Here is a 23045-nt window from a genome sequence, read left to right on the forward strand (position 1 = left end):
TAGAAATACTTTTATATAGCTACTTGTGGTCTACTTCTGTTCTGGTTTCTTGGTTTCTTCCATTTTCTTTAATTAACTTTTTGTCTTTCAAAGGAATTTTTTTTTCTTTCTTTTTCTTGGCGGCTGGTGGGTGCAGAGATCTGAACCCTTGACCTTAGTCAAAGGAAATTGTTTTTACTGATATTTTTCTATACCTACTCTCTGATTTTTTTTATGGCTGTCACAATCCATTTTTGCTTTTACTTTTTACTATTTGTCTTTTTCTCTCCTTTTTCTTCTTGATTTTTGACAGTGAGGCAAGATATCAAATATGGGTTCTTAAATTTCAGTTCACCACTGTTATTATTTTGTTGTAGATGGATTTCTTGTTAACCATACCTTGAAGAACTAGAATATTCATTTTCTGCTCACTTACATTCTTTATGAATATGTTTACGAAGTTCATTAGTATGTTAACTTTAGCATCTCCTACATAATTAATATCATTATCCTTATTTTACCAAGAGCATCAAATAAGATCAAATGAGATAGGCACTTGAGGTCCTGGATGCGCTTGTATTTATTTTGATTGCCCTGTGTTTACCCCTCTCTGCTCTGTACTGGGAAAGCATGTGAGGCTTCTTAGACTTTGGCTCAGTACATTGTGTATGGGCCAGTTAAACGATAATTTCGGTTTTTTTGTTATTTGTTTTTTAATTGTGGTAAAATTCGTATAACAAAATTTACCATCTCAACCTCTTTTAAGTGTTCAGTTCAGTAGTGTTAAGTATATTCATGTTGTTATGCAATCACTGTCCAGAACTCTTTTCATCTTGCAAAACTAAAACTCTGTAACCATTATACAACTCCCCATCCCCCTTGTTGTTGACGTTGTTTTTTAATGTGGTTTGGTATGAGTGTGCTTTGATGTCAGTTTTAATCAGTTTTTTGAAAGGATAACTCACACTTGTACATGAAACAAAATTCAAGTGATACAACTATGGTGTTCAGTGAAAACAGCAAGTGTCTTGCTTCTGTCCCTAGCTACCTAAATCCTTTCCTAGAAGTAATCACCTTTTCCAGTTTCTAGACAGTTGTTTCTACATATTGTTCAGTTTACGACCCAGACTTCATTTTTCTGAATTTTTTGCTAATGTAAAATAGCACTGAGATGAGTATCATTACAGCTAAAACTTTAAGCACTTTAATTATTTTCTTAAGATCAATTCCTAGAAGTAGTATTTCTGGGTCAAAGAACATACATATTTTTAAAGCTTTTGATGCACACTTCAAATTCTGTGCAGAAGTGTTGTGCCTGTTTTCTGTCCCACCGAAAGTATATACCAACATCAGGAAGGATTATTACAATAAATGATTTTTAGGACCCTATGAACAAAGTTAACTATGCCTCCGTTTGCTGAAACTGAGTTCTTTAAAGGTAATTGTTACTTCCTACTCTTTCCTCCTTCCTAAAAGGCTCTCTTAAATGTTTTGTTGGAGACTTAAAGATGGAGATGACAGGAATGACTGGTGTGTCGCTGAAACGTGGGTCCCTCCTTGTTGAAGATAATGATAATGGAGCCCCAGCTGAGGAGACAAAAAGACAGAAGGTCTCTGTATGTTGTCTGACCCAAGGTCAGGACGGGCTAGAGAATGACTCTCTACCCAGCACTGAAAACGTGCTTGGGCTGCCCGAAGCTGTAAGTGCCCGGAAAGGTAAAGAGAATTCTGATGCTCAGTTGGGAGGAGAAGAGGAGGAGGAGGAGGAAGACGGCCTTTCAGAGGAGGAGGAGGAAGCAGAGAGTTTTGCAGACATGATGAAGCATGGACTCACTGAAGTTGATGTAGGCATTACCAAGTTTGTAAGTTCTCATCAAGGATTCTCAGGAATCTTAAAAGAAAGGTATGTTTAGTTTATAAATAAAGTCATTTTAGTTGTATTAGTTTTTTTCATTAGAAAGAAATCGGCAATATATTCTTTCATTTAGCTTTAATCCTCAAGGATTGTTTACACTGATGATCAAAAAGGAATAAGACAAAGGAAAGCTGCCTAAATGAGTAAATGGCCTTGAATTTTTTAATATTTTAAAATAATAGAAAGCATGGTCAGTACTTATCAAGGGAAGATTCTTCCCAGAACTGTTTGAGTAAGTAAGAATAATTTTCTGGTGGCGTGCATCGTTAATATGTAGATGGATGCTGGTCATTTCATTAAGATACTTTTTTTTTTAACGGTTTCAATTTTCTCCTGAATTTGTCTTATAATCTTAAACTCTTTTATGCAAATGTGCCACATCTACAGTAGAAGGTGGTCTTTGGAGCCAAATAGATCTGGGTGTGAATCCAGTTCAGCCACTTAATAGTTACTTAACTCCTTCGAACCTCAGCATCCTCATCTGAAAAAATGGATCATAACACCACATTGGGGTTGTTGAGAGGATTTTAAATAATGTGTATTAAGTATGTAATGTAAAGGTAAGTTTTAAGGTAGTTTGTGATAGACTTACTGTGTTCCGATTTAAATTAATAATTTACTATATTTTATGATTTAATTAAGTATGCACTGTATAATCATAAGGTAATGTTAATAAGCTTTTGTTTATGCACTTCTCTGGAATAATTTCTAAAAGCTTAAAGGGTCTTTTCTTTAAGATCTGGTATAAAACCTGAGCCATGGTGTGGCTCAGCATTTATTAAGAAACCAGAAAAAATAATTCCACATGACTTTTCACCTAAGATTTTTTTTAATGCCTTGTTTTGCATCACAGAAAAACTTACAGTTGATAATCTTTATCCTGCAATCAATAGGAAACAAAGTGTTAATTCTCTGAAAGTTTTTGTTTTCTTTTCATCAGATACTCTGACTTCGTTGTTCATGAAATAGGAAAAGATGGACAGATCAGCCATTTGGATGACTTGTCTGTTCCAGTGGATGAGGAGGTAGAAGTAGCTCTCTAGCAAAAGTTACCTTCTGTATAAAAATAACATTTCCTAGAAATCATAGAGGTACAGAGCTTTAATAGCCTTGAGTTCTGTTGTGTATGACTCACTGTGAGTTCTCATGGTTATTTCAAAGGACCCTTCTGAAGATGCATTTACGGTTTTGACAGCTGAAGAAAAGCAGCAATTGGAAGAGCTCCAGCTTTTTAAAAATAAGGAAACTAGTGTTGCCATCGAGGTAAATAGTGCAAACATATATGAAAAGGTTTTTTAGAGTTTTGAACTCTTTCTGGACTTTGATGTTATCTGCAACATGTTCTAACCAACTGAGCTAACCAGCTAGTGCTTTTTTAGAGTTTTGGTTCCTTCTTTCTGGGTGAATGTTAATAAATGTTCATTGAAAAAATTATGGTGATTAACAAAAGGGTGACCTTGCCCTATTTGATTTAAAAGCGCATTACACTAAAAGTTTTTTGTTTTGTTTTTGGCATCTGGCCAGTATGGGATCTGAACCCTTGATAAAAAACGTTTTTACCAGGGGCAAATAACCAGTAGCCAGATAAACTATAACAACAACAACAACAAAAAGTTATGTTTTTGTTTAAAAAATTTTAATGACCACAGATCAACAAAGAAATCTGTGGTTTAGAACTATAGAGTGACAGTTGTATATGTAGTGTCTACTGTTACGGGATCACTGCTGCCTGACAGTCAGATGTGTGGTCCTGATCAGGAGGCTCTGGCTCTAACAGCTTCTTGGTCCCAAATGGGGCACTGGGAGGGGGAGGAACTAGGGGACAGAGATAAGGGAGAATGCTCAACCTAGGTCTTCTCTACTATTTGAGAAAAGGAGATCTCAGCTACTAGAATAGTAAATGCCACTTTAGTGCTTTATGTTATGGAAATTTTATTCTTCTAGATTAGTGCTATCCAGTGAAATTATAATGCAAGCCATATGTTTAATTTTCGATTTTCTAGTTGCCGTATTTTAAAAAGTAAAAAGAAAGGTAAAATTAATTGTAACAGTATATTTTACTTATCCTAATATGATCAAACTATTATTTCACCATATATTCAATATTTTTAAAATTATTAAGGGGATATCTTAATACCTTAATGACATTCTTTTTCTCCCTGCGAAGTCTACAAAATCCGTTATTTTACACTGATAGTACATCTCAATTCAAACTAGCCACTTTTCAAGTTTTGGGTTGGCACATGTGGCTAATGGCTACTGTATTGGGCAGAGCAGCTCTAGGTGGTATCTGTAGCAAGTCAAATGTGTTACAAGATTTTAAGAGTCTTAGACCACAAGATAGGGAATAGGTTTTGAGAGCAATCCAGGAAGATGGTCCAGTTTTCTCTTGCTTGTGTAGTGAGGTGGTATATCTTAGCCCTGTGATATGTATTTTCCTACACATTTGGCAAAATTAACTATTATCTTAAAAACTATGGTTAAGCCATCTACTGAAGGTTTTTACCTTTAAAGGGCATAAATTATGGGCAAATTTCCTCATCTGTAAAATGAGGAGGAATGACTTTCTGAATTTTTGAGGTCTAAATGTATATTTGTACCCACAAACATGATTTCAACTCACTGTTATCAGTAATTCCAGATCTAGACTCACTTTTCGATATGAAGAAATCACTTATCTATAATTACAGTGTAGTTTGTTTTCTTTTACATTTTGTATTTTGTTAAAATATTGTCAAGTTTAGCCCGTAGCAGTTGGAGTATACCTCAGTGTTTTCAGCTTGCAGGTTGCAACCCATTTGTGAGTCATGAAATCAATTTAGTGGGTCTCAACCAGCATTTTTTAAAAAATGAAAATAGAAAATATCCGTGCATTGTACATGGTAAGCATGAGTATTGCTCTGTGGAAATTTTCTGAATTTTTTTTAGTAAGGCACACACACACTCTGTGGTTTTTGAGTAAAGAGGTAAAATGTATTTCTTAGTGTGAGACATGAGACACGTTCAGAAACTGCAAAAGTTGTGTAACAAGTTTACATTTCTTTATGTTGATTTTTCTTTATCATGAACCAGTATGCTAGAACCTCATTATAAAATCATTTAGTATATAATGGAATTCAGTATGCAGTTGGTATAGATTGAACTGTTCGAGGGACGACTTTCTGACATACCAAAAAGCTTGACTTGCCTACATTTTCACGTGTGAGCCCTGAGATATGTGTCCAGAAGAGGCCTGAGAGGGAGCATCTAGGATTGGTGGCTCCAGAGGCAGATAGCCTGGATTTCAATTCCAGATATATCACCCTCCAGCTATATAACAGACATGTTCTGTAACTTCTCTCAGCCTCATTTCCCTCATCTCTAAATACATATAATGGTGGTATGGTAGGAAGGTGGAGAAGATTAAATAAAACAATGGATGTGAAGTGCTTGGTGCAGTGCCTGGCAGATGGACGTGCTCAAGCAACAGCAACAGGCCCGTACCATACGCAGTTTTGCAAAGCTCTGAAATATTTCTGAAATTGCACCGAAGAACTTCTTTTATTTCACATAGTTAATAAGATGAGCAGTGTTCTTACTAATTGACTATATTATTTCCCTATTTAATGTCTGTAAAATTAGTGGCATCACTATCCGTGTTTTTAATAGGTTATTGAAGACACCAAAGAGAGAAGAACCGTCATCCATCAAGCTATTAAATCTCTGTTTCCAGGATTAGAGACAAAAACAGAGGATAGAGAGGGGAAGAAATACATTGTAGCCTACCATGCAGCTGGAAAAAAGGCTTTGGCAAGTAAGTGTGTGAGTGACCCAGCTTTCTCCTGCCAGGCAGTGAGAGACAGATCCTGCTTCTAGTTCACCTTGCCTGTTCGTGTTCAAGGGTACTCTGCTATTGGCTCAGAGAAGGATATTCATCGTGTCACGCCTTCAGAGAGGGCCGATGTTGTCATTTCAAATGCCAGAGCAGTCCTGCAGCCTGTCTGTCTGGTATAGGGGCATTAGGTCTTTTATGTGAGTAAAGATTTGTTGAAATTATGGTGGTGCCTGAGAGAGAGGCTTAGGAATTTGATACGTTCCCTGGGGAGCAGAGCAGGCTGAGTGGCAATTCAAGAAGAAGAGGGAAGGATTATTGCTTATTCTGTTTTCTTAACAGAGGAAAGAAAGCTTTCCGATGAACAAAAAAAACACCTGTCACTTATCCCAGTGGCATATTTTCTGCAAGGTCCCTATATTGAAAGAGTTTCTGCTTTCTAACTGTGAGCATCTTTTCCACTCAGACATAAAAAGCGTGGATTATATATAGAAAGTCGCCCCTTCACCCAAGCCTATCTTCATTGCATATCATTCATTTGAAATGGGTGTGTTGTCAGTGAATCGCTTTGATTTTTATGTTCTAATATGTTTTCTACAGCCTTAAAAATTTCTATTTGCATATAACTTTTAAGAAAAATTTGGTAGTTTTTCTTCTTTTACCTATCAAATCAGCAATAAAATTTTAACGAAAATTACAGCAGGAAAAAGTTATTTTCTCATCCTCCTCCCACACCAGTGATGGTCCCTGTTAATGAATAGTTATTTCTAGATGTATTTGTTAGAGCTGTGTCGCAAAAGACTGTTCAAACCATTAGGACTTTGTCAGTATTCTCTTAGGTTAATTTAAAAGATAATACTGTGAAGAGATGAAGCCTTAATTGTTTATAACCATGGTTATAGTAAAATGAGAGGAAATAAGAAAAAAGGGAGCAGAAATAAGGTTTAGCTATGCCTGAGAAAATAATCTAGTCAAATCAGCAAGTCTGGATAGTGATATAGAAATGAGAAACTGAGTGGTTGGGGAGGAGATGGTGCAGGTTGGAGGCCATTTCTCAATGGATACCGAAAGGAGAAATGAACTGCTTACGGCATGAATTATTCATCACTTTTCAATCCACAAACTAATGGCTTGGTTACTATGTATTTCTTTAATGTCTGGGTCACAGAGTAAAATACTACCTTGGCAGCCTTTCTGCAGCCAAGGTTGCTCAAGTGAAGTAAGCCTAGTGGAAAATGATTTGAGTGATCGTTTTTTCAGTTCTTCCAAGGGTGGCATGTAGCTCGTAACTATCCTAGAAGTAAGGGAGAGAAGGCGGCTCACTATATACAACGGTGCCTTAGGGCATTTGGTCGCAATTCTCTGTAGAAAGCTGCTGGGGAGACGTTCCTTGCAGAGAGACAGCCCAAGTTGGTCCACAGTGTGTGGACAGCTGTCCTCTGCAAAGGCAAGAAGACAAGGTCTCATTCTGCTCCATCTGTTCATGAGGAAGCAGGCTGGAAAAGGCTAAAAATGCATTTTTTTGACTGATTGCTTTTTGGAAATGACCATCATTTCTTAGGGGATGCTAGGTTTTGTGAGGGGAGGCAGGACATTTACAGGCCTAGGTGGCCATTACAGTTTTTCCACACTTTCCCTTCCTTAAGTGACTGGTGCCAGATCTCTCAGGTTCTGTCCTTATCCACACTTTCTCTGTTTATGCCACATCCACTATATTAGTCCTTTTCTGTTGGTTATGACAAAATACCTGGAACTGGGTAATTTATAAAGAAACAAAATTTATTGCTTACAGTTTCAGAGGCTGAGAAGTCCAAAAAATGAATTTCTCACTTTAAAAAGAAGCATGATGGCAGGTCAGATTGGATCAACCCTTACATAGAGATCCAGTCCTCTTGGGCTTGATGTGTTACGACATTGAGTCAAAGATGGAGTAAATCTCTGCCCTCTAAGCTGTTCTCTCCCACTTGCTCACAGAAGGCTGTTCCCTGACCCAGACAGTCACTTAGGTGCCTGCATTCATGTTTTACAGATCCAGCTCTCCCGTCCACAAGCTGAGAGTGGCCCAAAGTAAACACTGCTAGGAAAGGAGGAAGAGCTGGCATCTGAAGACTGTTGTTCATGGCCCTGCAGATAAATCCCAACATCAATGACAGTTTATCCTCCTGGGCCACCTTGCCTTAAAGCTGCATTGCAAAGCTGTGCAATTTATAACGTTTTTAAGCTCCTTTACTACCAAACCTTGATATAAATTGTTATTGGTGAGTTATACATTATCTAGCAAATTTGCTGTATTCTTAACCTAACTTTTTCTCAAATGGAGCCTTACATCTTAAAACGTAGAATGTGTAGATTCTAAATCATGGTGCCCAAACACCACCAATTACTAGCAGTTGAAACTCAGATATTATTTTGTGTTAAGCCAGTCTGATGGGGCACATTGCTTTACCTACCAAAGCATATATGTGGTATTTTTCTGAAAATACCATGTAACTATTATGACATTATATAAGCAGGTAAATTATATTTTGAGATAGTGTACATTCCAAATGCTTCTAAAAACTTGTTTTTAAAGCCGTAAGTTAAAAAAAAAAAAAAGAATTCTGCTATGTGGTATGTACAGGTTCTCTATACTTTCTGAAATGAATGGTTCCCAGGAGGGATACCTGGATCTAGGGATCCACAGAGATCAGGAGGAAGAGCCAGGCAGGTACAAAGGAGCTCTCTGGGAGAGACTGGTGTTACAGAATCCAAAGGAATAGAGACTTCCAATCATCGGCGTGGCCAGCAGTGGAAAATGCTATAGATAGGTTTAGCAATGTAACAACTCCGAAACTTGTTCATCAATTTAGCAACATGGAAATCATTAGTGTGTTTTTGCCAGAGCAGTTTTAGTAGAATGATGAGGTTGGAAACCAGATTACATGGTAGGTTGACATGGAAGGTAGAACATACTTTTTCAGATAAGTTGTATAGAGAAGGATAAAGGAGGAGATCATGGTTAAGGAGAAAGGGGCGTAAGCTTGGCTTTTAAGATGGAAGAGCCATGAGCATATTTATATGCTGAAGGGAAAGAGCCAGAGGAGAGGGAGGGTGAAAATTCAGAGAGGAAAGTTATAAAATAAAGATAATGGATGGAGCACAATCCCTGAGGAAGCTTAAAGGTTGGTGTGCAGGGGTGCAGCAATGGGAATGGCCTTGAATAAGAAGGAAAGAATGTTCTGCATGCTACCCCATCCTGTCATCTTTCTCAAGCTACAAACATCTTTTCTTCCTTATTCATGGGGATCTCTGTGCTGAACACATGAATCATCCTGAACTTGGTTTCCCCTTTTATCTGGTTTCTATTTCTAATAGACTGGGGCTGCCACATCAGACCTTCCGAAGGTAGAAGCAACCTTCTGCAAATAGGCAGCATGTTACTCAGCCTGAGAATTCTTTGCATTTGCATTATAAATCAGAATGTCTCGAAAATGTCTGAAAGTTTTTTTAAATTCATTTAAGTTGTAAAGCTAAGTATATTCTACTTGGCATTCTCACGGGTTGAGTCAAACAAATTGCCCGAAATAAGTTGAGACTTATCGATTTTCCCTTATTCAAGATATGCCCAGTTAATCAATGCATATGCTTAGTATTTTGTAAATTGAGTGCAGTTAGAAAAAGAATACTCGTGTCTGTTATTTGCAGAGGAGATAATTATGTGCATGCTCAATGCTCAGATTTGCTAATAGAAGCATGCTTGTGAGCCAAAACTTAGTTGTCATGGTTTCTCTTAAGGTATAATAGCATTTAGTTTTTAAGTCTTGTGGCTTCATTTATTTCTTGCCATTATTCTTAATTGTGAATGCACTGAAGGGGTAGTTAAGGAAAAAATGTAGCTACACTTTATCAATTTTTACCACAAGTGTTTTTTCAAACTTTTTATTACAGACATTTTCAAACGTGCACACACAAAGAGGAAATATAATATGGAACCCCTCTGTGCCCATCAACCATCTTCAAGATTATAACATTCTGTTGTTAGATCTATCCTTCCCATTTTTTTTTCTTATTGGACCGTTTTAAAGCAAATTGTATGGAGCACATCATTTCACTCATAAATAGTTCAGTATATATTTGCTAGATAAGGACTAAAACCTTAAATCATTACCACATCCAGTAAAATAAGCAATAATTTCTTAATTTCTGATACCCATTGCATGTTCAGTTTTTCTCTGATTATCTCAAAAATGTCTCTTACATACAGGTGGCTTCTTCAAATAATGGTCAGAACATTGCACTCAATGGACGTCACTTAAATCATCTCTTAAATCTCTTTTAGTCTGTAAGTTAGAGAACTTTGAGAACTGTTTTTTGTAATAATCATTCAACATTTTACAAATAAAAAATCTTTATAATTCAAAGCAGGAAACTCATAAAACAGAAAGCACAAAGCAAAACAGTAATTACCTGCAGTCTCACCACCAAAAGATAATCACAAATGCTTCTCCTGTATTTAAGAAAATAAATATCTGGATGGGGAAGCATTTGATATCCATTCTTAAAACTTTTTGCTACATGCCATGGGTACAGACAGTGCAGCTTTGAAGATAAACTGACATGCCCATTGCGAAGGGATTGAGACAGGGAGGCTGTACCTGTAGGTGAGTTTTCTGCTTGTTCCCTGTTTGCCTTCACAACATCCCATCATCACTGTCTACATGTCTGTTAATCCACCACATAACTACCAGGTACTATAGCAGTTCTGGGTATAAACTTACCATGCGATCATTTGCATGTTCACCTCTAAAGCACTTTAATATGATTAGAAATTAAACATTCCTCTCTTGTGATCTTTATGCTGTGCATTCGGACAGAGGTCAGAACTGCAGCAGGTAAGAGCGGTTGGTGTTTCATGTAGGTAAAATGAAATGCCAATGATTTTGTCACAAGTGCTCAGAATAGACAACTTTGCTTAACTGGTAACGAGTGGGAAGGAAAACCAAAAACAATGTTCCTACTCACAATTTTCTGAGGAAATTGTGAGGAGTTCACACCATATCAGGAGCTAAAGAAATACATATTTAGAAGGAAAAGTAATTTACTAGGCATACATGCTATGGCAATTTTCTGAGATGGTTTATTGATTCTTCTTTACATCGTAGCTGACATCATTAACCTATCAAGCAGTGCTTTTGCCTTGATAAAGCCAGGTATCCAAGTAACTTCTGTACCAGGAATATTTTAAGCCTCTGAAGATAAAGGATTCATGAATTCATGCAAAAGGATTATTTTAGGGACAAAGATAAAGAAACATTTTTAAAAGAGGACTCTAGGGATTGTATGAAATATTTTTCTTTCATGGAGTTACAGAAATCAAATGAACTAGGTGTGTTGTTTATGTAACAACTGCAGCTCTGTGTCACACAAGACTCATGAACATACAATTTCTGCGAAATGTGGTTGTGGCTTACATATTTTTCCCAAAGTATTGATTTTTTGAAACACTCTTTGACCAGCTTAAGTGTAAATCTTATATTGTTCAAGTATATTTTTCTAGATTACAGTATTAGAACATTTGATTAAAAGAACAGTCTGAAAAACCAGGTTCTCCAAAGTCATGCAGTGTTTGTCAGTCTCCAAAAAGTTAAATAATCAAAGTAACACTAGCTTAGAAATTAGCATTTAACCTGGCTTAATTTTTAAAGTTTCCTTTTTCCTGGAAATGACAATCAGGTCTTGAGTGCCAGCTGCTGTCGCTGTCAAATAGACATTTGCAGACATTAGCCAAACTTCCGTGATGTAAGTGGCCTTTGGAAAGTCTCATCATGTCACTGAGGAAGCTCCTCACAAGCTTTATCCACCCTGACCCCAGTGTACGGCATCGAGCCTGCTTTGTGTGCACCCCTGTCTGGATGTAATGCAAGACTTGTTGATTCCCAGTAACTGCTGTTTCCCTCTGGACTGCGTGTGCTCTAGAGAGCCAGTCGACGTCCTGGCAGAATACATGCTGCTAAAGTCACAGTGGACCTCCTCCACACTTCTGTGTGAAGATCGCTGGCTAGCCTTAATCATTGTCACACCACTTGTATTTCAGCATTTTGATTTTAAATACAGATAATGTTAAGTGTCCAATTTTAGGATGTTTGGTATCTGTAGTTCACAGAGCTGTAACCACATACCTATTTTTCCTGTCCGACCAGGTCTGATTTCCCACTCAAAGGTTCAGAATGATCTCTGTAGGGTTTTATAAGAAAAAACTCAAATAACTTTTATTATGGTATATATAACATTTAATTTTTTGTTTTTAAGATCCAAGAAAACATTCTTGGCCAAGATCTAGGGGAAGTTACTGCCACTTTGTGCTATACAAGGAAAACAAAGACACCATGGATGCTATTAATGTACTATCCAAATATTTAAGGTTAGTATCTTGTTCTTGTGCCTATACAAAGTTAAAACAACAGGAATGTATTTTCTTCTTTTCATGCTAATAGAGAAAGGAGCTGGAACATAAACCATGGTTAGCACACATGCCTCCCAATGATAGTTTTCTTAGGCAATAAGTGAATTACTTTTTTTTTTTTACCCCATGCATATTGCCAATAATTCAAGATGGAAATTCTTTAAGTAAATAGTTCACATACAGTTGAGAGTTACCAGTCTATCCAGCTTAAAGTAAAAATTGACTTCTTCCCCTGAAAGTCCATACTTTGATGAGGTTGCAGAGGTTGGCTTTACCAAACTGGGTCCTCTCAATTCCTGAAGACTGACTCAGAGCTCCTGCGACCAATCAGATTTTCTCAGAAGAATGCAACTATAGCAGAGATTAGGTCTCTGAGGATAGGCCGGGTGCCTAAGCTTTTTAAAAATGGAAACAGCAACAGGCACCACAGTTAATCTGAATGCTACGGAAATTTGCTTTCTAAATCAGCTGAAATATGGTAACCCAGTATATCAGTTTGCTAGGACTGCCATAACAAAATCCCAGGGGTGGGGTGGCTGAAACAACAGAAATTAATTTTCTCAGGTTTCTGGAGGCTAGCAGTCCCAAGATCAAAGTGTTGGCAGGTTTGGTTTTTCTTCCAAGACTCTCTCCTTGGCTTGCAGGTGGCCTTTCCTTTGTGCATACCTGGTGTGTCTGTGTGTGTTCAAATTTCCTCTCATGATGATACCAGTCAGATTGAATTAAGGTTCACCCTAATGGCCTCATTTTAACTTAATTGCCTCTTTGAAGGCTATATCTCAAAATATAGTCACATTCTGAGGTACTAGGGGTTCAGAGCTTCAACACATGAATTTTGGCTGAGACACAGTTCAGCCCATAACACACAGTATGCAATTAAGTAACAATTTATTTTACTCTATTTTCGAGCTCCCTGGGAGAGTCTGTGGTACCATGTCTATACCTGCTCCCTGGAGAATAGACCATTCCTGACAGGGGAATAGACAACTGCAGAGGGAATTCCTCTGAGTTCTGGAATCGAGAATTGCTCAGGGTTGAAGAAATCCCTGTTTTTTCCCTTTTCCTTTAAGTTTATAAAATACTTCGTAAGTTTTTTCCTTTAAGTTCATAAAATACTTCTTAGTTAACTAGCTTACTTACACCTTCATGTCAAAATTATTCAGATTCCTGTTTCACCTTTTGGCTTTTTTTTGATACAGAGCAATAGCATGCGTTTAGGGAAAATTCACACTATTACTAACTTTTTAAAAATTGAAGATAAAAAAATTTCAAAATGGTGCATTATATCTCTAGAATGGGTTTTTCTTTACTTTCACAGTTCTATGTAATCTAATGAATTGTATGTAATCCAACAGGAAGAGCATTGTTTTCTTCTTATTACTGGCTAGCCAAGTCTTTGAACAACATCAGTTATTCACTAAAGCCACAAATGTTCTAAGTCAAGCACTGCTAAGAAGAGAATTGTTTGGGCATCATTTACTTTTCAGCTTGAATATTAATTTATGTTTTCCTGGATTTATTTTTAAATAAAGTTTCTCCTTTTTTTTTCTTATTCTGTTATGATTTTAAGTAAATTTATTTTGAAACTTAAATTATGAGAAATATGATTTCCAATGGTATGTGACTTCAGATGGTTTTATTTCTGTTTCACCAGAGTCAAGCCAAATATATTCTCCTACATGGGAACCAAAGATAAAAGGGCTATAACAGTTCAAGAGATTGCTGTTCTCAAGTAAGTAGAGAGTACAGACAGGATTTGAATTGTAAAAATTCTACCACTACTTTTCAGAGTTCTCAAATTTACTTTGTGGGGTTTTTGTGCCTCTGCCTCTTTAAAAAAATTACTCTTCTATTTGTGTTTTTCTTCTTGCTTATCTGTATTTCCTAATGTTTATGTCAAGCATATATTATTTGTGTAATTTTTAAAGGATTTTTGTGGTAGAGCAAAGAAAATAAGTGCTATCTTCTCTCTTTTGTTCATTTATTATTAAATATGTTATTTAAAATGTAATTACAAAACAGTGAATGAGCTTTTTGTTACATACCAGAGATCTACAGATAAGAAAAGAGGGTCTCTGCTTTTGAAGCAATTATAATTTAATGGGGCAGACAAAAAAGTAAATCAGTGAGATAAATGCTGACATAGAAGTATACTTTGGGTATTAGGTATGCCTGGCAACAAGCGTGGGACTTGATGTGGAAGGCAGGCAGAGAAAGCTGTCACAGAGAAGGGGATGCTTGAGTTTTAATTTAGATCAGGGCTTTTCAACCTCTGCACTATTGACTTTCTGGGCTGGAAAGTTCTTTGTTGTGGGAACCATCATGTGCATTGCAGGATGTTCAGCAGCGTCAATGGTATCTACCCACTTTATGACAGTAGCAGCCCCCTCCTTGCTCAATTGTGATAACAAAAAATGTCTCCAGACATTGTCAGATATCTCCTGAGAGGCAGAATTTCCCCTGGTTGAGAACCAATGGCCTAGATTCTAGAAGGATGAGTGGGCATTTCCTGGGGCTAAGAAGGGTCTAGGGTTATTTGTTCCAAATCAAGAAAACAGTTTATGAAAAGACATTGGAAAAGAATCAGGGAGCATAGCACATTTGATAGCTGGCATGTACTTTCATTTTGTGAGAGATGGTAAGAAATGAGGCTTGACGGGTAGGAGGATCTGGATCCTAAAGGGCCCTGTAGATCAATTTAAGGTTCTTTGACTTGACCTTAATCTAAACATGGGGAGATATGTAGAGAGGTTGGATTAGGAATTGTAGGTGGAGGAAGATGAGTGAAACTGGACACCAGGGCTATTGCCATATTCTGGGGAGAGAGAAGAGGGGTCTGAACCCAGTTGGTCGCAGTGAAGGTGAAAGGGAAAGGATGAATTCAATAGCTGTGTGGAGTCAGACAAACTTGAGCTTTTGCCTTAGTGTACCCCCTGAAGTAAGGAATGCTGAGAGGGAAAAATGACACAGAGGCAGGAGGAAACTTTTTGGGGTGATGTATTCTTATCTTGAATATGGGGATGGTTTCATGGGCTTAAACAGGTCAAAACTTGTACATTTTAAATACATGCAGTTTACTGTATGTCACTTACATTGCAATTTTAAAAAAGTCATCTGTGTCTGCTCTCTCCCCTTGAAATAAGTCCATGTATTTATTTGTAATTCCCCCATCTTTTTCGTAAAGAATTTGATATGGTATCTCTTCCTCTTTATCCCATAATCCCTTACAGTCTGGCTTCTTTTCCATCACTTTTCTGATTCACTTGAAATAATGTAGTGGTTGAGCTCCTAGTTGATCCTAATGGGTTCTTCCTGTCCGTTTCTTCCTGACCTTGCGACAGTGGCATGATGTAGTAAAGACAAAGTAAGAGCATCTTCTCTCCATCACTTTTCTAGTGCTGTGTGCAAATGTGGATGTATTTGAAAGAAGGGGGCTGGCTGGTTAGCTCAGTTTTTTAGAGCATGGTATTATGACACCAAGGTTGAGGGTTCGGATCCCCATACCAGCAGCCACCGAAGAAAAAGAGAGCAGGAGGAGATATGTGAAGATGATGGTAGTGCCACCTGTTAGCCTGGTTTCTTTTTCTCCCTGTGACACATAGAACATGGAATCCTCTGCTGAGAGGGAAGGGGCAGGAGCGGGTAAAGGAACTTGAAAAGAGCGTGAAGATTTGAAATAGCTTCTGTGGGTAATGGGCCAGTGGGCTCACCAGAAAGCAGAATGGGGTGGAGGAGAAGCGGTTTTTGAGGGCTCAGGCTTTCCCGTGCTCTGTGGGTATAGGACACAACAGAAGGTTCTAACTTTCTCTTTGCTATCTAAAAATATTGTAGTCAATTCCTGTGATTTCTGGCTAGCTGGCTGGCTGGCTCTGTGAATATTTCTCCTAATAAAAAAGATAATAAGGGCCGAGCCCGTGGCGCACTTGGTAGAGTGCTGCGCTGGCAGCGCGGCGACGCTCCCGCCGCGGGTTCGGATCCTATATAGGACTGACCGGTGCATTCACTGGCTGAGTGCCGGTCACGAAAAAATGACAAAAAAAAAAAAAAAAGATAATAATTGGTTTATTTTGTTTTCAACATAGAAAGAATGAGATAGAAAATGAAAGTTCTGCATATTTGTGCTCCCTCAGAGATTGCCTTGTTCACAGCTTTGGTATATATTTTTTGAGGAACTTTTTTTCCCTTTTAAACCAAAATATTTATATAAAGTGTTCTTTTCTTGCAAACAATAAATGATGTATCTCATTCTCTGTTAGTATATAGCAGAATATATTTAAATATATGGATATATATGGATATATCCTGGTTTATTAACTATTACTCTATTTTTGAATGTTTACATTGTTTCCTGTTTCTTGCTATAATAAGAAAGTTCATGACAGACATATTCATAGCTAAATCTTGACACACGTCTGTGATAACTTTATTTAGATAAATTTAGCAGTGGAATTAGTGACTTAAAGTGAACATGAGGGCCGAGCCCGTGGCGCACTCGGGAGAGTGCGGCGCTGGGAGCGCGGCGATGATGCTCCCGCCGGGGGTTCGGATCCTATATAGGAATGGCCGGTGCACTCACTGGCTGAGTGCCAGTCACGAAAAAGACAAAAAAAAAAAAAAAGTTAACATGAAATTCTAGTGTTTGTTTTTTTTTTTTAAAGATGACCGGTAAGGGGATCTCAACCCTTGGCTTGGTGTTGTCACGCCGAACTCAGCCAGTGAGCCAATCGACCATCCCTATATAGGATCCAAACCCGTGGCCTTGGTGTTATCAGCACTGCACTCTCCCTAGTGAGCCACAGACTGGCCCAGAAATTCTAGTGGTTTTTGATAGCAAAACCTAATTGCACTGCAGAATTGTGGTACCAGTTTCCTTCCCCAGAATCCTTCCCAGCACAGTGTTATGATTAGGGGGAAAAATCATTTGCTAATTTGAGGAATGTTGTTTCATGATTTTGCATTTTGTGATGTGAAATCATTGACTGTTTGTAGACTGAAGATAATTCGCTCTCTCCTTGATCAGCCAGCAGGTGTCGTACTTGATCAGAACGTTGCTATACCCTCACAGACTTTTGCTGCCTTTATCATCTTCCTGTTGACTTAGTAAGAAACCATGTTAAACACCCAAATGTTGGCCTTTGGAAAGCACATAGCACTTATCTCACGGATACAGGCTACACCCTTAGTTTGCTTAATGGATTCATGGGGTGGGCAGATTGGCCTTTCCCATGAGAACTGGTGAACAGGACAAACCTACTCTGTCACACAAGGATTTTAATTATTGCTGAATTGATCGATCTTGGGGATAAGCAGCATTTCTTTTCAGCTTCCTGTAACTCTGAAGCCACGTCGTAATTTTAACAGGATCTCAAACAGGAACATTCTCATGCAGAAAGATTTCTTTCTTTTCCTGTCTGCTCCTGCCAGCCTCCCTTCTGAGCTTGGGCCAGTGTTTCCCTGGCTTTGTTAATAAAGGTTTTTTGTGCAACATGCTGCTTAGTTTGGCTCCTGATGTTAAAAAGTGAGATTTTCATATTCCCTAGTCATTCACTCAATTTGCTGTGAATTTACAACCAAAGAGCTTGATATAGGGAACATCAGAATTGAAACTGTGAGTAGTATCATGAAGACGTTGTCGCCTCTGTTCCAGCTTTTCTCAGGGCGCACCCACACCATAGCTCTTGCTTTTTGCTGTGCTGGTGGGATTCAGAAATAGATGTCTGTTGTATATTCAAGAATAAACAATATTATTCAGCCATAAAAAGGAATAAAGTACTGATATATATACTACAACATGGATAAACCTTAAAAACGTTATACTAGGTAAAGAAGTTAGGCACAAAAGGTCACATATTGTATGATTCCATTTATATGAAATGTTCAAAATAGGAAACTTTATAGAGACGGAAAGCAGATTAATGGTTGCCAAGGGCTGCAGGGAGAGGGAATGGGAGTGACTGCTGAATACGTATGGGGTTTCTTTTTCAAGTGATGGAAATGTTCTGGAATTAGATAGTGGTGACAATTGCACAACATTGTGAATATACTAGTAAACTAGAACCCCCTGATGTGTACACTGTATAAAGGTTAAAATGGTGAATTTTATGTTATGTTAATTTTATCTCAAAAAAAAAAAAGAACGGGCCGACCCCATGGCGCACTCAGGAGAGTGCGGCACTGGGAGCGCAGCGACGCTCCCGCCGCGGGTTCGGATCCTACATAGGGATGGCCGGTGTGCTCACTGGCACGAAAAAGACAAAAAAAAAAAAGAACAGAGCTGTCAGGCACTTCATGACACAGTCAGGGAGCAGTCTCTCAAATGCTCTCTCCAGGACAGCCAAGTTGCCTTTTAGATTCCTTTCTGCTCCTGACTCTGAATTATTTTGTCAGTTTTTGTAGCAGTGGTTACTGACTAAGGAGAAGTTCTGTCTCATGTTCCTCACTCTGTTCATACTGATTCTCTGCTTTCTGGATTCTTCGGGATTCAGTTCCTGAATTAATTTATGCCTTTTGGTTCTACCATTGTCCGCATATATCTGAAGTTAAGGACATAGTGCCCCTTTTCTCCTTGGCCTGCTGCCTCTCAGCAGTTGGCCCAAGTCTGTGCTACAGCTACCTTACTTACCCCTGTTTGAACTTGTCCTAGATTGTGTTTAGTCCTGGGGTTGGACAGAAGATGGGGGGAAATGGAGTACAACCGTTGCTCATTTTCCAAAGTCTCCCCTCCCTCCAACAGATTACTACTTAAAACAAAGTGAAAGGTTACTCTACAGTGGAAAAATCTAGTAAATGCCATCCTAATCAAATGATCAAATTTATCCTCATCAATGATGGACAGACTGAAGCATTGCCTTTTGATGTGATGTTCTGAAAAGGGCCACAAGATCACCCAAATAATACTCCTATCAAAACGTTTACCTGCTCTAACCATGAGCAAACATTCAGACAAAACCAAATTGAAAGACATTGTGTAAAACAGCTGACATGGATTCTTCCAAAAGTCAGATGTCATGAAGAATAGATAGCTAACAGATCCAGACATTTGCTTAACAGAGACAAAAGAGAGATCACAACTGCAGGGTGTGATCATCGATTGCACCCTGAATTTAAGCAACTTAAAAAACAAAACAGCATGTAAATGATGTTATTGGAGTAACTGGGAGAGTTTGAATATGGACTGCATACTAGATAGTGGTGTTGAACTCACGTTTGGCTTCCTGAGTTGACCACTGTGGTTATGAAGGAGATGGTACTTGTTCTTAGGACATGTACACGGAAGTCCTTAGGAGGAAAGTGTCCCAGTGTGACAGTGGTTCAGGAAAATATCTAGGCTTTACCTTTGTGTGTGTGTCATGTGTGGGAGTCCATATATTTAAAGAGAGAGAGATATAAAGTAAATTTGGGAAAATCTTAACAATTGATAAGTCAAAGTAGAAGATACAAGGTTGTTCATTATACTGTTGCTACTTTTCTCTAATTTTGAATTTTTTCAACATCAAGTTGAGAAATTTATAAATAGTAAAAAAATTCTGAATAGTAAACAAAAGTAAATAAAGTAAACTCACAGACTGAGACATAGTATTTGCAGAATGTGTGGTATAGGATAGATTTCTTTAATATATAAAAACAGTGAGAAAAATTTTATTAATTCAGTAGGACCATAGGCAACAGGACAAACAAGCAGTTTGCACTCAACATGTGAAGAAATGTTCAACCTCACTCACAAGAAGAAGCATGCAAGTAAAAACCTAGATAAAATATTACTTTCACTTATCAGACTAGCAAAGCTTAAAAAGATTTGTACCACACTGTGAGTTTGAGGAGATGTCACAGGGATGAGGCAGTGGGGGCTTACATATTAGTGGTGTAAACTGGCATGACCTCTCTGGAGGGCGATAGGGGTTAAAATTTTAAATTCACTCTTTCCACTTCTAGGGTTTTATCCCAAACATACACCTGTCTGTATAGGTGCACAAAGAAACACTTATAAGTATATCTGCTATTGTCTTGTTTGTAATAGTACAAGATTGGTAGCAATTTAATTTATGCCTTTTGGTTCTACCATTGTCCGCATATATCTGAAGTTATATATATGGGGACTGGTCAGAAAAAGGACAGTGTATCCGTGTAGTGAGCAGCTGTATGTGCAGTTGTACAAAGAATGAGGCAACTTCAGAAGTACTGCATAGAGAAGGCCAAGCTCTATCATGCATTTTTAAGTGAAAAAAAAAAAAAAACAAGGTGCTGAACAATTTATAATGTACCAAAACTTGTTTTCTTTTTCTTTTCTTTTTTTTTTTTTTTTTTGGTCTTTTTCGTGACCGGGCACTCAGCCAGTGAGTGCACCGGCCATTCCTATATAGGATCCGAACCCGCGGCAGGAGCATTGCCGCGCTCCCAGCGCCGCACTCTCCCGAGTGCGCCACGGGCTCGGCCCTTGTTTTCTAAAAGGAGGGCCTGGGAGCTTGTTATTTGGATTTTTTTTACTTTGTGTTAATTCATCAAGCAGAACATTTATGATTTGTGTATTTTTCTATATACAATGTGTGTGTGTATATACATGTACATACATACATACATATAGTTTACCCCAGAAAATCCCAAGAAGGGAGGAAACAATAGATAAACGTATGTTTATATATACAGAAAGTGTTTCTGGAAGGATATACAGGAAGCTGTTAACATTGGCTGCCAGTGGAGAAGGTCACTGGGGGATAGAGATAGGATAAAGGCTTTCTGTGTATTTGTTTTTCTACATATGTTTGTTTTTCTACATATGTTTGTTTCTCTACATATATTACTATTGTAGGAAGTAAGGAGTTTTTAATGAAAATTTTATAATAGCATAGGAAATACTTATAAATGATAGCAGCAGGGTACAGATTTGTGGTAGGACTCCAGCTATATACATCTTTATCTAACATGTATTTTAAAAAAGAATGAGAGGAAATACAAAGTTAGAAATTACCAGATTTTTTTCAGGGGATGAAACTATGAATTTTCTTTTCTCTCTATTTTTCTGTATTTTCCAAGTTTTTTGTAATATTTTCCTGATTGACAAAAATATGACTAACCCTTTTTTAAATGTGAGATACCATCCTTTATAAAAGTTACATGGGATTGTTCTCTGCCACCAGCCCTTGTCTCACTCACTGTAGAAAATTTCACAGATATTATTGTTCTATTACTCATCAGTACATAAATAACAAGAGGCATTCGGTGTATAAGATGTGGCCCACGTTACATCATTCTAAAAGGAGCAGGTGTCATTACACAGAAGGAACAATCCAGAAGGAGAAGAAAAGTATGCCACCCACCTGCTGTGCAGTCCTTTCTTTCTACTCTTTTCCAGTGGCCATAGTGTGGTGTAGTTTTGTTTTCTTAGTAAGGTGTCCTGGACTATTTCAGTCAGCCAGTATCTCATGATACTCTTTTTGCTCTTTTTTTTTTTTTTAAGAGTAACTGCACAAAGACTTGCCCACCTGAATAAGTGCTTGATGAACTTCAAGCTAGGAAATTTCAGCTATCAGAAAAACCCTCTGAAATTGGGAGAGCTTCAAGGAAATCACTTCACTGTTGTTCTCAGGTAAAGAACTGCAGGTGGGAATGCAGACCAGAGTGGGTCTTGCCAGGTCATTTTGAGTCTTTGTGACAGTCATTAATAACATCCAGGTTAGCTGGTGCTAGCAGGAGTGACAGCAAGAGAAGGCAGAGCAGGGCCTGACAGTGCTGGGAGAGCAAATGTTTCTGTAGTCTTTGTACTGACACCTTCACCTCTCTAAAAACTTAGCACAATCTTTGTAAAGACACCGCCTCCTTCAAATACTGTGTTAAAAGACAAAGAGTCCGTGATTCCACTTATATGTGGTACCTAGGATAGGCAAATTCACAGATACAGACGGTAGAATAGAGGTTACTGGGGGCAAGGAGGGAATGAAGAATTACTGTTTAATGGTACAGAGTTCAGTTTGGGAAGATGAAAAAGACTGGGAAGTAAGATAGTGGTGAAGGCTGCACAACATGGTGAATGTACTTAATGCCACTGAATTGTACACTTGGAAATGACCACAACAGTAAATTTAATGTTATATATATTTTAATGCAATTAGAAAAAAAAGAACAGAGAGCCGTCAGGAGGTAGAGAGAAAGCTGCAGGGGAGCAAGGGAGAGACATGGAAGCCAAGCCAGAGTAATTCACAATACACGTTCCTGAATGTATATGACTGTAATTTTTTTCTCTTAATAATTTGGGCCCCTGCAGAAATATAACAGGAACTGATGACCAAGTACAACAAGCCATGAACTCTCTCAAGGAGATTGGATTTATTAACTACTATGGAATGCAAAGATTTGGAACTACATCTGTCCCTACATATCAAGTTGGAAGGTTTGTATTTAATTTCTTAACTTTTATCTAAAAGAGCTCCCATGAAAAAGAAGCAGGGTTTTTTGTTGGTGGTGTTTTTAGTTATTTCTAGATTCCCCCATGTCTGGGGGAAATGAACCACTCTGTCTCGTCCTTTTGGACAACCAACTGATCCACAGCCTCCTTTTAATTTTTGTTCTATGTTAAGATTATGCACAAGATAAAAAATCAGAGTTCAAAAAGATATGACCTGAAAAGTAAGCTTTTCTCCCATCCTTGATAGCCCATCTAGGGGTTCTATTCTTATTTTCTTTTCAAAAGGTAAATCTTGGGTCAGTAAGTGACCCAAAAATAAACATTTGGGTGACTCAGACCCAGAGTAGCCAGACAGAGATGATGCACTTTATGAGCTCCGTTAACAGGTGATTCAACTTTGATCTAGCCTTCCCCCATCCCTTAAAGAAAGTGGTAGAGAATATAATTAGTGAGGTGGAATGTATTTTAAAAACTCTGATTCACTTTTAGATGATAGAAA

General features: G+C 38.0%; 1 protein-coding gene across 1 annotated transcript in view; it reads left to right on the forward strand.

Moving 5' to 3' along the window:
- Nucleotides 1–23045, forward strand: part of PUS7 (pseudouridine synthase 7) — a 39276-nt gene that overhangs the window by 4610 nt on the left and 11621 nt on the right. The window contains exons 2-9 of the mRNA XM_063099494.1: nt 1456–1882; nt 2835–2919; nt 3056–3157; nt 5543–5687; nt 11994–12105; nt 13802–13879; nt 21602–21730; nt 22406–22531. Of these exons, the coding sequence (XP_062955564.1) occupies nt 1456–1882; nt 2835–2919; nt 3056–3157; nt 5543–5687; nt 11994–12105; nt 13802–13879; nt 21602–21730; nt 22406–22531 (1204 nt within the window). The remainder of the gene's footprint in view (nt 1–1455; nt 1883–2834; nt 2920–3055; nt 3158–5542; nt 5688–11993; nt 12106–13801; nt 13880–21601; nt 21731–22405; nt 22532–23045) is intronic.

This window comes from Cynocephalus volans, chromosome 6 (assembly GCF_027409185.1).
Source record: "Cynocephalus volans isolate mCynVol1 chromosome 6, mCynVol1.pri, whole genome shotgun sequence".
NCBI lineage: Eukaryota > Metazoa > Chordata > Mammalia > Dermoptera > Cynocephalidae > Cynocephalus > Cynocephalus volans.